At 37.4% G+C, this 15,077-nt stretch overlaps 4 protein-coding genes across 4 annotated transcripts; 3 read left to right on the top strand and 1 right to left on the bottom strand.

Annotated features, from left to right (window-relative positions):
• Nucleotides 1-7,407: 7,407 nt before the first annotated feature.
• On the top strand, nucleotides 7,408-8,354 carry J4E79_011302 (uncharacterized protein; the record flags this gene model as incomplete). The annotated part of the gene is made up of 3 exons (XM_049360132.1): nucleotides 7,408-7,765; nucleotides 7,820-7,976; nucleotides 8,030-8,354. The coding sequence occupies 3 exons, from the start codon at nucleotides 7,408-7,410 to the stop codon at nucleotides 8,352-8,354; spliced, it is 840 nt and encodes a 279-aa protein (XP_049205490.1).
• A 618-nt stretch (nucleotides 8,355-8,972) lies between these two features.
• J4E79_011301 (uncharacterized protein) lies at nucleotides 8,973-11,158 on the top strand (the record flags this gene model as incomplete). Its single annotated transcript, XM_049360131.1, has 2 exons — nucleotides 8,973-9,025; nucleotides 9,076-11,158. The coding sequence occupies 2 exons, from the start codon at nucleotides 8,973-8,975 to the stop codon at nucleotides 11,156-11,158; spliced, it is 2,136 nt and encodes a 711-aa protein (XP_049205489.1).
• A 730-nt stretch (nucleotides 11,159-11,888) lies between these two features.
• J4E79_011300 (uncharacterized protein) lies at nucleotides 11,889-12,878 on the top strand (the record flags this gene model as incomplete). The annotated part of the gene is made up of 1 exon (XM_049360130.1): nucleotides 11,889-12,878. The coding sequence occupies one exon, from the start codon at nucleotides 11,889-11,891 to the stop codon at nucleotides 12,876-12,878; it is 990 nt and encodes a 329-aa protein (XP_049205488.1).
• A 314-nt stretch (nucleotides 12,879-13,192) lies between these two features.
• On the bottom strand, nucleotides 13,193-14,860 carry J4E79_011299 (uncharacterized protein; the record flags this gene model as incomplete). Its single annotated transcript, XM_049360129.1, has 2 exons — nucleotides 13,193-13,868; nucleotides 13,917-14,860. The coding sequence occupies 2 exons, from the start codon at nucleotides 14,858-14,860 to the stop codon at nucleotides 13,193-13,195; spliced, it is 1,620 nt and encodes a 539-aa protein (XP_049205487.1).
• Nucleotides 14,861-15,077: the final 217 nt, after the last annotated feature.

The following is a 15,077-nucleotide window of genomic DNA, read 5'->3' as shown; positions in this document are numbered from 1 at the left end:
TAATTTCTAAACTAATAGAGTTAATTTCTAGGCTATTAAGCCTTATTTAAATAAGTAAGAGCTTACTACTATTAGTGTTAAGTATAATTAAACGCTTAATTAGGCTACAACCTACTACTACGCTCTAGATTCTTAAGCCTAGACTCTGCTAAAGTATACTAATTATAGTAGATTTAATAGAATTAATTTTAGTAGAGTAGATTAATACTCTTACTACTCTAGAGAGTATATTAAAGTTAGAGAGTAGTTATAATTACTTAATTATAGACATGTAATTGCTTAGCTCTTAAGTATATAACTAGAGATTTTATTCTAACTTTCTTTTATAGTAGAAAAATTACAATATACTTAATTATCTCTAATTATTAATTATCTCTAGCTCTAACAGCTATAAATATTTAATTTACGTTACTATTAATATTTCTATTAATTTTTATTACTTTACTTATAAAGCTATTTAGATTAAATAATATAAGATAGAAGTAGACTTTATAATTAGTAAACTAGTAGTAGCTTACTTATTAGCTATAAAGCTACTTACTATATTTATAATAGTTAGCGTTTTAAAGCTATAGTAGTAAGTTAATATAATACTTATATTAAGTTACTATATATAAAGAATACTAAAACTTTAAATAATTACGCGTATATAAAGTATAATATTATAATATAAAAGCGCTTATATAAGTAAGCTTAAATACTAAATAAAAGTAAAAAAAGTTTAAATAAAAGTAAAATAATTACGCGTAGCGTAAAGTAAAACTTAAATAGTTTTATAAGAAGTAGCTAGTATAAGCCTAAAAGCTTATATAGCTTTACGCTTTAGAAATTTAAAATACTACTTCTTAGCTACGCTAAGAAGTAGAGTAGCTAATTCTAACTAGAATTACTTTAGATTTTAATTTTTAATTTACTAAATACTATATATAAAAAAAAAGAATAAATATAGAAATAGAAATAGAAATAGAATATAAAAAGTATTTAATTAGAAGTATATCTTTATTTACTATAGTAGAGTAATAAAAAGAATAAGATATTTAAAAAGTTATCTTTTTTAAAGCTATATATCTAGACAAATAGATTAGCTAGAACTAAGATTTTTAGTATTTTAGAAAGCTTAGAATAATTTCTTTAAGTAAGCGTCTTTAAGATTTTACTTAGTAAGCTTAAACTATTATAAAGTAAGTAGTATTTAAATATACTAAAAAGCTTTACTCTTTTTAGCCTGTATCTTTTTATTTATAGTAATAATCTAGCTAAAATTTTAATATACTATTATATACACTTAGATCTATTACTAAAATAAATTAGAAGTTATTCTATTTATTTTTATAATAGTTATATTAAGAAGTTACTTTTTAAGCTTTTTCTATTATAAGCTAGCTAAATCTAGTAACTAGTACTTAGTATACTAATTTTTAGCTCTTTCTACTACTTTATAATACTTAAGTAAGCTTTTAGTATAGTAATTTATTAATTTTTATAGTATAGCTACTTACTCTTTTAAAATAGTAGTAGAAAATAATTTTACTTTCTACTACTTTATAATACTTAAGTAAGCTTTTAGTATAGTAATTTATTAATTTTTATAGTATAGCTACTTACTCTTTTAAAATAGTAGTAGAAAATAATTTTACTACTTTTTTACTAGCTTTTATACTTAAGAAGCTAGTAGGCTTTTTTACTAGCTTATTTTTTAGTAAACTTTAAATATTTTTTATAAAATTTAAATTTAAGCTATAAGTAGAATACTTAAAGAGAGAAATTCTATTTCTACTAAACTAATAAAAAATAGCTAGAGTTTTGTAGATCTTAGTTTTATTTTACTAAAAGTTTTACTTTAGATAGAAGAAGATATTAGCTTTTTAAATATTAAATTTTTTTTATTAGTAATAAGAATTAAATAAGTTATAGTTTTTTAAAGTTAAAATTTAAAGAATTCTTTCTTACCTTCTTTAGATAAAGGTTTAACTATAAAAGTTAAAACCTCTTTTATATATTTTATATTTATAAAGCTTCTAAAGTTTTATAAAGTCTTAGTTATATATAACTTAAATCTTCTACTTATTTAGATAGCTCTTTAAATTAAGATAGTAATATTATAAGCTCTAACTTAGTTAGTAAGCTAGCTAAAAATAATCTAAAGAACTAGAAAAAGATTAGATTTTTTAAAGAATAATTAAGCTTATTTAGACTTTTTTTAAACTTACTAGTATTAGTTATAGAGACTTATTATAGCCTAGTTCTCTTATTTCGTCTCTTTCTAATATATTCTTACTTAGTACTATACTTATACTATATAGAAATATTACTAAAGAATTTTACTTTATTAAAGTTTATATATTTTATCTTCTTAATAGTCTTTTTAATATATTTTAATTTAAATAAAGCCTTTTTTTTATTTAAAAGCTACTTTTTCTTTATAGTAGAAATAGAGTATTTCTCTACTCTTAATAAGTATTATAAAGATCTAGTAAAAACGTTTAGATTATTCTTTTCTTATGTATATTAATTTGTTTTTTTAAAACTACGTTCTAAGCTTTTATTAACTACTATAGTAGCTTTTTTAAAAACTTTTAAAAAGTAGCTTAGTTTAAGCTTAGAAAAAGTAGTAAAAGTATTTTTTTTCTATTTAATATATTATAGAGCGTTTATAATAGACTTAGAAGAATTTTTTAGTATAGTACTAATAGTACTAGTAGATAGTTATTATAAAAATAGAGTATAAACTTATTTTTTAAATTTTAAAAGTTCTGCTAATATAAAGAAAATATAGAAAATAGAAAATTAAAACTAAGAAAAAGATAAATATATAAAATAAGACTAACAGAAGCTTATATAATTTTAGTACTTTTTTTTTATATACTTTTTTCTCTTTTAACTTTTTAAAATTATTTAGATTAGAAACTATAGTTAAAATTCTACTTATATAAGTATTATATAAGCTAGTATTACGTAATCTTTTTTTAGAACCTTTTACACACTAGTTAAAAAGTTATACTTAAATTAAACTAAGTTTTTTTTTTACTCTATATTTAATATAACTTTTCTTTTTATATATACTTACTAGGTAAGATTTTAAAGAAGCTAACTTAAAGAGAAAGTTTTTAGCTTTCTAGAAAACTAAAAATCTTAGTTCTAGCTAGTCTAGTTAACGTAATATATAGCTTTAAGAAAGATAACATTTTAAATATCTCTTTTTTTCTACTACTCTACTATAAGATTTTAGAACTTAAATACTTTAGAATTTATTACTTAGTTAGTTATAAGCTATTATAAATATTAAGTTATATTAGAAATTCTATACTATACTATAAGAAAATATTAGTTTTAAAAACTAGTTACTTTACTACTTTAATTTCTAAATATATTAACTACTATACTTTAAGTAGTAGAACTAAAAACTTAGCTTTTAATTTACTTTATAGTTATATTTTTAAATATAAGCTTATAAGAATATATCTTTTTATATACTAGTTAATTATTAAGTAGAAATTTAAATCTTAAGTAGTAATACTTATAGCTTAAAGAGCTACTAATTCTAAAAAGATAAGAACTATTACTAGTACTCTAAAAACTATATAACTAAATCTTTTATCTACTCTTAGAGGTATAGTATTAAGTAAGATAAAGCTTAAAGTTTTAGCGCTACTACTTTTAAAATAGTTAAAGCTTCTAAATCTTTTAAACTAGCTAAAAAGCTATTTTAATACTAAATACTTTATAAAAAAATTATAATATAATTATATAAACTTATTAGCTTATAACTAGTAAGTAATATATTCTAAAGCTTTATAGTTAGAATATATATACTAAAATCTTAGTAAAAGTATACTTTTTCTATTCTTTATACTTATATAATAATAATATTTAGAACTCTAAAGATTAAAAATATAAGTAGCTTATATCTAATACTAAACACTATATTACTATATTACTACGTTAGTACTTCTAAATAATTTATAAGTTTTCTAGATAATTTTAAGTATAAAACTAATCTCTTACTAGTTATATTACTTTACTTACTAAAAAGCTCTACTAAGTTACTTTATTATTACTATATTAATTAGTTTTTATATAACTATATTACTATTATAAAGATTATATAAGCTACTCTATATCTATTAGAAGAGTAACTATTAGAGAAGCTATTTTAAAAGCTATTCTAGTAACTATAGAATAAAATACTATTTATATAATAAAAGATATAATCTAGATCTTCTACTCTAAATATATACGTTCTAGAGCTATTAATATTTCTGTTAATATTTCTATTAATATTTCTATTAATATTTCTATTAATATTTCTATTAATATTTCTATAAATATTTCTATTAATATTTCTATTAATATTTCTATTAATATTTCTATAATCTTAAAAAGTTATCTAGCTAGAGTAGAGCTTTTTATTATTTTTTCTTTTATTCTTACCTTTAAGAAGCTTACTAAGAAGATATATAATATATTTTATAGGTACTATTATTATATTTCTAAAAGCTAGATAAAGAATTATTCTATTAATAAGCTAACTAGAAAAGAGCTATTAATTATAATTACTATTTATATTTATAAATTTATATATAAAGTAAGACTAAAAATAAAGCCTCTACTATCTTTATATATAAAGTAGGCTATACTCTAGTAATATAGTACTATTTTTAGAATTCTTAGTATAAATTATTAAGTAGAAATCTAAATCTTAAGTAGTAATACTTATAGCTTAAAGAGCTACTAATTCTAAAGAAGTAAGAACTATTACTAGTACTCTAAAGAACGTATAACTAAATCTTTTACTTACTTTTAGAAGTATAGTATTAAGTAAACTAAAGCTTAAAGTCTTAGTGCTACTACTTTTAAAGTAGTTAAAGCTTCTAAATCTTTTAGGCTAGCTAAGAAGCTATTCTATAAATACTAAATACTCTATAAAAGAATTATAATATAATTATATATACTTATTAGCTTATAACTAATAAAGTAATATATTCTAAAGCTTTATAGTTAGAATATATATACTAAAATCTCTCTTAGTAAAAGCGCGCTTTTTCTATTCTTTATATTTCTATAATAATAATAATAATTAAGATACTAAAAATTAAAAATATAAGTAGCTTAAATCTAATACTAAACGCTACGCTAGTTAAATAATTTATAAGTCTTCTTAGCGCTTATAAGAATAAAACTAATCTCTTACTAGTTATATTATCTTACTTACTAATACTTAACTAAGTTATTTTCTTATTTTTTAATTACTATTCTTTAAATTATGTTACTTTTAAGAAGCTACTATTAGCTACTTTATATTTACTAAAAGAGAGACTATTAGAAAAGCTATTCTAAAGGCTATTCTAGTAGCTATAGAATAAGATATTATTTATAATATAATACCTAATATCTTAGACGCTCTAAGAAGTATTTTAAAATATATAAAGAGCTACTTTATTAATACTTTTATTAAAGCTTCTATTAAAACTTTTATTAAAGCTTTTATTACTACTATCTTATATATATATTTACCTAGAGTAAAGCTATTAATTATCTCTTCTATTAGCCTTACTATTAAGAAACTTCTTATTACTAATATATATAAGTTCTTCTACTAACTTAAGCTTATTATTAAAATAGATTAGATTAATTTTATTACTATAAATACGCTAGAAGCCTAAGCTATTTATATTTACATCTTTATATATAGACTAGTACTAACTATAAAATCTCTTTCTAAGCTTATTTATAATACTATAGTTTTATAGATTACTACTTTAAAAGAAATTCTTAGTTATCTTAACAAAAAATTAGATAAAGATAAAAAAGTATTTATAAATAGTCTCTTAAGTATTACTATAGTTAAGTAGATAAAAGCTATAATAGTTATCTAGAATTATTCTTAAGTAGGTAGTTATCTTTACTAGTTACTAAGTGTCTAGATAGTTAATATAGCGTTATATTATAGTTAATAGAGAATAAATATAGCTAGTTTTATTAGTAGTGTACCTATTACTATATATTATATTATTTTTAGTTATTTCTAGTTATAGTATAAAGAAAGTTATATAAGTAAGTATAAAATAAGTCTATACTAAAATAACTATATTACTATAGTAATATATACTAAATTAATATTAAAATTATTTAGTAGTTTTAAAAGAGACTAGCTTAAAGTCTTTTAACGTCTTTTAATATCTTTTAATATTATTTTACTATAGAAATAACACTAAATTAGACTTAAGGTACTATTTTAGTATAAATAATAAGACATAAAAAATAAAAAATTTAGTATTTATAGCTTATCTTCTCTTACTTAATACTATTACTTAAATAAATACTATAGTTATATATTATAGTTATTTTAAATAAGACTTATAAAATAGAGATAAAGTTATAATTAATAGCTAAGAATAGATATAGTAAGTTCTATTAGTAGTATTTCTATTACTATATATTATATTATTTCTAGTTATTTCTAGTTATAATATAAAGAAAGGTATATAAGTAAGTATAAAATAAGATTATACTATAAACTAAAATAACTATATTACTATAGTAATATATACTAAATTAATATTAAAATTATTTAGTAGTTCTAAAGAGAACTAGCTTAAAGTCTTTTAATATCTTTTAATATCTTTTAATATTATTTTACTATAAAGATAACTAAATTAGGCTTAAGACACTAATATACTAGTTAATAATCTTTATTTTTTTACTAGTATACTAAATTATAATTAGTTTACTAATAGTAGTAATAATTAGTTTTATTTTTTTAGTATACTAGTAGTAGATTTTATTCTTTATAACTAGCTTTAATACTATAAAAGTATAAGTCTATTAATAGGTTAATATCTAAGTTTACTTAGAAAAGGTACGTAAACTTTAAATTACTTAGAAAAGCTCTAGGCTATAGGTTGCGACGTAGATTCTAGCTACCTCTAGTAACAAGGCGTTGACGGTGATGTCATGCGCGGCCCGTTACCTCTTCTCTGCCTAGCGCCACGTTGCCGAGTGCGCGGAACGTAATGCTTCGCACCGCTTGACAAGGCTTAGTCTGCCGCTCTGCCCACCGCCCACCAACCAGCGCAACCCAGGCTTTCGGATTGCGACGGAGATAGGCCTTCGACCCGTCTTCTGCTCAGCCGTTGCAGCAAATGTGGAGATACATGCGGAGAAACCTGGGGATACACTGCCTGAGACGGGCGACATACCTCGGTCTGTTCGAGCCATGACGACGAGAGGGTGTGAGATCTGAGCCGTGTGCCGTCTCTCGTCAATCAGAGCCATCTCCGTGTCGCGATATAGTTATCATGCCGCGGCCCAGGAAGATGTCATTTCCAATACCATCTCACAGCCAACTTCCACCTTATCTTGCGACCACGACTTTACGACCATCTACACAAAGAGCCACCTTCCACCATGTCAGAGACAGCAAAGATAGATCACGAGATGACTGAGCACAACGGTGTGAACATCGCAAGCAATGGTGCGCCGTTGAGTCGCCAGGTTACAGTCGCTCTCTCGCCCGAGCAGTACGAGCGTCTCTTCTTCCAGCCATCCGCACCCCGTCGTGGAGATCTCGCAAAGCGGTTCGCCAATCCAACACTGCTTGGGCTGATTGGCTTCTTGGTCCCATACACTTCAACTATCCTCATCTTGTGCGGGTTCCAAGGAGCCGTCGCTCCGCAGAGCTTGGTCGGCATCAGCGCCGACTACTACTTTTTTGGAGCGTTAGCCATGAATCTCGCTGGCATCGCCGAGTTTATCCTGGGTAACAGTACGGTTTGCCTTTGTCTATAGTTGCCCTACTGTTGGTACTGACTTCTTGCAGCGTTTCCCTTCGCGGTTTTCATCATCTATGGTAGCCATTGGGGCAGTTTGGCGTACCAGCAAGACCCCATACACCAGACGACGTCCGCCTTCGGTGAGCTCGGAGGCGCGGAAGGCGCAGCCTACAATGCGTCTCAAGGCTTCCACAACGTTTCTATGTGAGTAATACCGGCTCTTGTATGCTGGAATGCAGGCTCTAATGAGTGTGCAGGGTGCTCGCCAGCTTCGTCTTCTTGATCGGTACCCTTCGCGTCAACCTCTTCTTCACGTTTACGTTCTTCGGGCTCGTCATGCTGTTCGGCTTCATCGCTGCCGCAGACTTCTCCATTGCTTCCGCCACGACTGAAGCCGATCTCGAACATATCAACACGTTGTTGCGATGCGCAGGAGGATTCGGGTTTCTGGGCTTAATCTCTGGCTGGTACCTCGCCATTCTTACCGCTTGCGAAGCCGTGGGAATCCCATGCCCGCTGCCCGTCTTCGATCTGAGCACCAAGGTTTTCCCGGACAAGTCCAAGAACAGCCAAGCTAGTTAAAGCAATGGCTAAATGGCTTACAGCCGTTGTCCGTGGGACGCGGGAAGGAGCCACACTGCTAGCTAGCTAAGCGTCGCGTTTTTCACGTATTGCACAATAACCAGTCGCTTAAAGTTTACCGAGGCACTACCGCTGCTGCAAATCCATGCGAAGTGATGTGACGTGACATGCGCCTTATGTTCCGTTGAGCCCGGTGGCTGAATGTCGTTTATTATCGCGGGTCGATCGAGAGACAGCATCATGCAGATCCGGGGCTCGTATACGCGGACGCGGGGTAGCACGGTCAACCCTCACTATGGCTTCACGGGAGAGTAAAATAGCGCGTCTTTGGGTTCCTGTCCGGATCAATTCGCATCCTTGGCTGCATGGTGGTCTTGGGACGACATGAGTTGTGGAAGTCATAAAGAGTCGGCTGCCTCAACGTGACAGGTAAGGGCAGTCTAGTAGCGGTAGTGTACACATCGCACCCGTGTAGTCATGATGCATTCCGCCTCATTTCTTCTCCTTCTTGGCGCCACTTTATTATCGACCACCTACGCGATCGGTCCTGATTGTGTCAATGGTCCATTGAAAGACAACAAGATCTGCGATGTCAATGCCGCGCCCACGGAACGGGCAATGGCCCTCGTTGCGGCTATGGAAAACGAAGAGAAGCTCGACAACTTGATGAGGTAGGCGTCCACTGCGATTTCCTCATTTCAATAAACTAACTTTTACGTAGTAAATCGAGGGGTGTAGCGCGACTGGGCCTTCCTGCCTACAACTGGTGGGGTGAGGCATTGCACGGTGTAGCAGGAGCCCCGGGAATCAACTTCACCGAACCATTCACGAACGCCACCTCTTTCCCAATGCCATTGCTCATGTCAGCCGCTTTTGACGACGATCTCATCTTCAAGATCGCCAACATCATCGGAAACGAGGCGCGTGCCTTTGGCAATGGGGGTGTGGCCCCTGTGGATTACTGGACTCCAGACATCAACCCATTCCGCGATCCTCGCTGGGGTCGGGGCTCAGAGACGCCAGGCGAAGACATTCTGCGCATCAAGGGCTACACAAAGAGTCTGCTCGCTGGACTAGAGGGCGATCAAGCTCAGAGGAAGATCATCGCGACATGCAAACACTATGTTGGCTACGACATGGAGGCTTGGGGCGGCGTCGATCGCCACAACTTTGACGCCAAGATCACTATGCAGGATCTGGCCGAGTATTACATGCCGCCTTTCCAGCAATGCGCGCGAGACTCCAAAGTTGGTTCATTCATGTGCTCGTATAACGCTGTCAACGGCGTCCCTACATGCGCCGATACATACGTCCTGCAAACCATCTTGCGCGACCACTGGAACTGGACAGAAAGCAACAACTACATCACTAGTGACTGCGAGGCCGTTGCTGATATTTCCGAGAACCACAACTATACGGATACACTCGCCGAAGGTACAGCAGTCGCCTTCATTGCCGGCATGGACAACAGCTGCGAGTACGAAGGATCTTCCGATATCCCTGGAGCTTGGAATCAAGGACTCTTGAACGTCACCGTTATCGATAGGGCGCTCACGCGACAGTACGAGGGTCTCGTTCGTGCTGGCTACTTTGATGGAGCTGGAGCTGTATACGCAGACCTCGGCATCGATGATGTGAACACGCCGGAGGCACAGCAGCTTTCTCTCCAAGTCGCTTCTGAGGGTCTTGTCATGCTGAAGAACGATCATACCCTTCCACTCCCCCTCTCCAATGGGTCTAATGTCGCTATGATCGGGTTCTGGGCCAACGACTCGTCGAAGTTGTCCGGTATCTACAGCGGCCCTGCTCCCTACCTGCGTACTCCAGTGTGGGCCGGTGAACAGCTCGGATTAAACATGTCTATTGCGACTGGTCCTGTCTTGCAGAACTCTAGTGCCCGCGATAACTGGACAACGAATGCGCTCAATGCGGCCGAAGAATCTGACTACATCATCTACTTCGGTGGTCTAGACACTTCAGCAGCGGCAGAAGGTTTCGACCGTACCGACATCAGCTGGCCTAGCGCGCAAGTCGAACTCATCACCAAGCTTGCTAAGCTTGGGAAGCCGCTTGTGGTTGTTGTATTAGGCGACATGGTCGACAACTCTCCCCTACTGTCGATGGAAGGCGTCAACTCCGTCATGTGGGCTAACTGGCCTGGTCAAGATGGTGGATTGGCCGTCATGGATGTCATCACTGGCGCGCATGCCGTCGCTGGTCGTCTACCAATCACGCAATACCCCGCAAGCTACACCAATCTCTCGATGCTGAACATGAACCTTCGTCCTGGTGCCATCAGTCCAGGTCGCACCTACCGCTGGTACAACCAATCGGTACAGCCCTTCGGGTATGGCTTGCACTACACCACATTTGCGGCGAACTTCAGCAGCAGCGAAGGACTCACCTACAACATCCAGGATATCATGAGCGATTGTTCGCAGATGTATCCTGATCTGTGCGACGTTGCGCCACTGGAGATTGGCGTGACAAACAAGGGTAACATGACTTCCGATTTCGTCGCTCTAGCTTTCATCAGGGGCGAGGCTGGACCAAAGCCATACCCGCTCAAGACACTGGTCTCATACGCGCGATTGAGGGACATTGCTGGTAGTCAGACGAAGATGGCATCACTCTCTCTCACGCTTGGAACGCTGGCGCGGGTCGACCAAATGGGCAACACGGTAGTGTATCCGGGAGAGTACACACTGCTTCTTGACGAGCCTACGCAGGCTGAACTGAAGCTCACGATCACGGGTGAGGAGACCGTGCTGGACAAGTGGCCTCAGCCGCCAGCATCTTCGTAGATGATCAGACTGATACCGCCATTGCGTCAGGTGAATACCAAGCACTTTGCAGCCCTTCGTATTGCCGCTTTCCTCTGTGTGTGATGTCTTTGATTCTGATTAACAGCGATCGAAGATCCTGTGCTCAAGATCTGTCACCAATTGCGTTCATGCAGTAAGTGCGTAGCCGGAGAAGACGTCGCCTTGGGCTTAAGTTATTACCTAGGTAATAAGTATAGAGTTGTTTCCTAGGCACAAAGTACTTTTTACCTAAACATAGAGTACTTTTTACCTAGGTGAAAAGTGTAAGAGTTTTTACTTAGGTACAAAGGTTTTTACCTAAGTACTATGTATATACACTAACGTTGTAGTATTTTCTTAGGTAAAAACGTTAGTATCTAAGCAGGAAGGTTTATACGTAAGAAAGAGAGTTTATACCTAAAGAAATAAGTTTATACCTAAGTAGAAGAGTTTATACCTAGGTAAAAAGTAGGTTTTACTTAGGTAAAAACGTTTCTACCTGGGCAAAAACCGCCACTAGGCACAGATCTTCCACTGCGCCGCTCATGTTTGACAAACGGCGCGTGCGGTACGTGCCTCTTGAGTGCATACAGTCACATGATTCGGTGGCGTAGCTTTCGTGACGCAGAACCCTGCAAGATCTCGGCAAAGTTACAACACCATCCTCTTGAACAATTCTCTTATATCGCGACACAAAGTCGACGTCTCAGAGCATTCGCAATATCAGATCATGATGCAGACACCCACTCCACTCCAAGTGCCCAAGGACAAGTCTCACGTAGACAGCTTACTCTACGACGGAGACTTTAAGGTCGACGACAACGTTCTCGTGAAGTTTCCAAAGGGTACCAAAATCATCTCTGCGCACCGCTTTGGAGTATCATCCTGGACTGTCACCGCGCGGCTACATCTTGTGATGCCCGACGGTACCGAGGAACGCTACTTTCTGAAGTCGGCTTCGGAGGCTCATGGCCGCACCTTGATAGAAGGCGAGTTCAACGCCATGTCAGAGTTGTACAAGTGGGCGCCGTACCTCGTGCCCAAGCCGCACTCGTGGGGACGATACCGAGATGACGAACCAGAGGCATACTTCTTCGTCTCACAATACATCGAGATGAGCGACCAAATGCCTGATCCCGATCAGCTGTGTGAGAAGCTGGCTCGACTCCATCGCGAAAGCACCTCACCTACTGGTCAATACGGATTCCATGTAACAACATGTCAGGGTCGTGCGACTCAGTCTGTAGCATGGGAACAGGATTGGACGACGTTCTTCATCAAACTCCTGCAACATGTCATCGATGTCGACTTCGAGTTGAACGGAGCTTGGGATGAGCTCGACAAGGTCGAGAAGCGGCTCATTCACTTTGTGATTCCGAGATTGCTTGGAGCCCTAACAACGGAAGGTCGTAAGATCAAGCCAAGCTTGATTCACGGTGATCTCTGGGAAGGCAACATCGGTACAGCCATTGACGGTAGTGATGTGTATCTTTTCGACTCTGCTGCGTTCTACGCCCATAATGAGCTAGAAGTGGCGGATTGGAGACCTTACTACAACAAGATCAGCAACAAGGTATACTTGGAAACCTATTTGAGGTACCAAGAGCCTAGCGAGCCGAAAGAGGAGTGGAACGATCGGAATCGTCTCTACAGTATCTACTGGAATGTCATCTACTCGGTCAACCACGTTGCCCAGGGTAAAGCGATTCGCCAAGTGTGAGTCGAGCAGGAAGTGACAAGGCATAGCTAACACACTAAAAGCGCCTACAACGATATGCTCTTTCTCATCGACAGATACGCGCCTTTTCCAGAAGGTGAGAGACCTCCAACACTACATAAGGCTGAGATGGCTTTGCTGTCATCTGAGCGGGATCATACTGTGTAGGGCGAAGCGCTTGGGGTAAGTGCTTTGGATGCTAGCATATAGACATTGTATTATGATCTGCTCTCATACAAATCATTGGGAAGCTTATCAGTGATGCTTCAGTTTCCAGCCTTGGTCTCCATGGTTGCAATCGGTCCAGAGACCAGTGATCACTTCTGATTTACGCGACTGTTCCGTATTTGTCTCCAATACATGCCCTTCCATTGTAGCAGGGCGACGCACAAGGCCGACAGTATGCCACTCCACAGGCCTAGAGTCGTAAAGTACCATCCTCTGCCAGCTGCGTTCAGCAATGGTTCTAAGACCGCAACTCCTGTCGCAGCCATGGCGCAGCGTGTGATGCTCGTAGCAGCTGCGGCGGTGCTTGGACTTTGAGGGAAAGAATCCACTAGCAAGGTGCTGAACGTCGTGTAGCCGTAGCAACCCCAGAAACCTTGCAAAAACTGTAGGATCAATGGTATAGCCGGGTGAGCGTGATATTGGACAGTCCATCCATAGCCGATCATGGTCGCTGTCGATATCATTAGCATGGCGTAGCTGTATCTTGTCCTTGCACGCTCGATTGGAAACTTCAGGAGGTCATCACCAGATACCTTGTCGATGGTCCAGTCGATGCTGCGAGCAACGGCACAGTAGTTGTAGTCCATCATCTTTCCGGTAAAGTAGGCCCCGGAAATGGTGCCAATGCCACGCGGAAGGTACGATAAGCCAATGTAAAGCTCATTCCAATGGTATATATCTTTGTAGATGTCTGGACCCGCTGCAACGAAGCAGTAGTCCACTGTGTAGAAAGATCCGTGAACCCATAAGGTGAGGAACGTATCCCTATAGAAGATGATGCGAAAGCAGGCGAGCAAGTTAGATAGTCCGTACTTCCGCTTAGTCGTCTGGCATGGGGCTGCCGCCGATGAAATTGCAATCGCACCGTCTTCATTCAGTCTCCTTGCTGCTTTGACCTTCATCCGCTCTCGTAAGAGGCCTACCCAGCTGTACTGCCACCACTGGTATCTAGACTTGTCACTGCCATTGTCGACCATGTTGCGGGACGTCTCGGGGAGGAGCGCGCCTACGCCGACCAGCAAGACTACGCCGACAATGAACAGGGTCCAGAATACCCAATTGATGTTTCCACTTGTGTGTGCCACGACGCCTCCTACGACTGGACCTACACAAGTGCCCAGATTCATGGCCATGCTGATTGGACCTAGCATCTGTCCTCGTTCGCTAGCCACGCAGACGTCTGCAACGACACCAAAGCTGATGGCATACGCTGCACTGGCCCCGAGACTCTGTATCGCGCGCAGGACTAAGAGAATAGCATAGTTGCGCTTGTTAAGAGCTAGTCCTAAGTTACCGATGACGTACAGGGCCAGAGTGGCCAGGAAGTAGGGTCGCCGGCCATGAACATCAGACAGTGGTCCGAATATGACGGGTGAAATGGCTTGGAAGATGATGTAGAGGGTTATTGTAAGATTGATAGCCTGCGCTGTAGTACTGAACTGTGTGCGCAGCAGGGGAAGAAGGGGGAAGTAGATGGTCGCGGTCAAGGGTGACGTGATAGCTGCCAACCCAAGAAGCGGCCGTAGTCGCCGCCGCTGCGACTGCGTGAAGGATGTGTATTCGAGCGGGCTTGGTGCAGGCGCGTCGTCGCACCTGGATTCTTCAGCATCTTTACCCAGTTCCGCATCGCCGAGTCGCGTTGGGGGTGAGGCAGTAATCTCTCCGGCCATGACACCGAGCTGGTGCTTGGGCGAGGCTGGTCGCGCGAAGTCTGGCGGGGTAAGGCTTCCGACTGGCGCCTTCCGGCTCGCGGCCATCGCTCGTCACGCGTCCGCCGGCAAACCTCCACCTTCTCCTCACCCCAACCCCAGAATACAAACACCCCATCCCTGTACGCGCATCTCGTACAGCTGTCGATCACTCCCTTGAGCTGGTGCGCTATGTCAAACGGTGCAGGCCAAGACGTGCAACATGATGCATCGCGACCAATTCCTCCGTCGCCCGCGCCCGTAGCCAGGAAACGCTGCCTGCTGT

The sequence above is a fragment of the Alternaria viburni genome (genome assembly GCF_023758015.1).
Source record: "Alternaria viburni strain BMP 2772 chromosome Unknown scaffold_39, whole genome shotgun sequence".
Classification (NCBI taxonomy): Eukaryota; Fungi; Ascomycota; class Dothideomycetes; order Pleosporales; family Pleosporaceae; genus Alternaria; species Alternaria viburni.
Note: the sequence above shows the minus strand (reverse complement) of the source record. Positions and strands in the feature narration are given on the sequence as shown.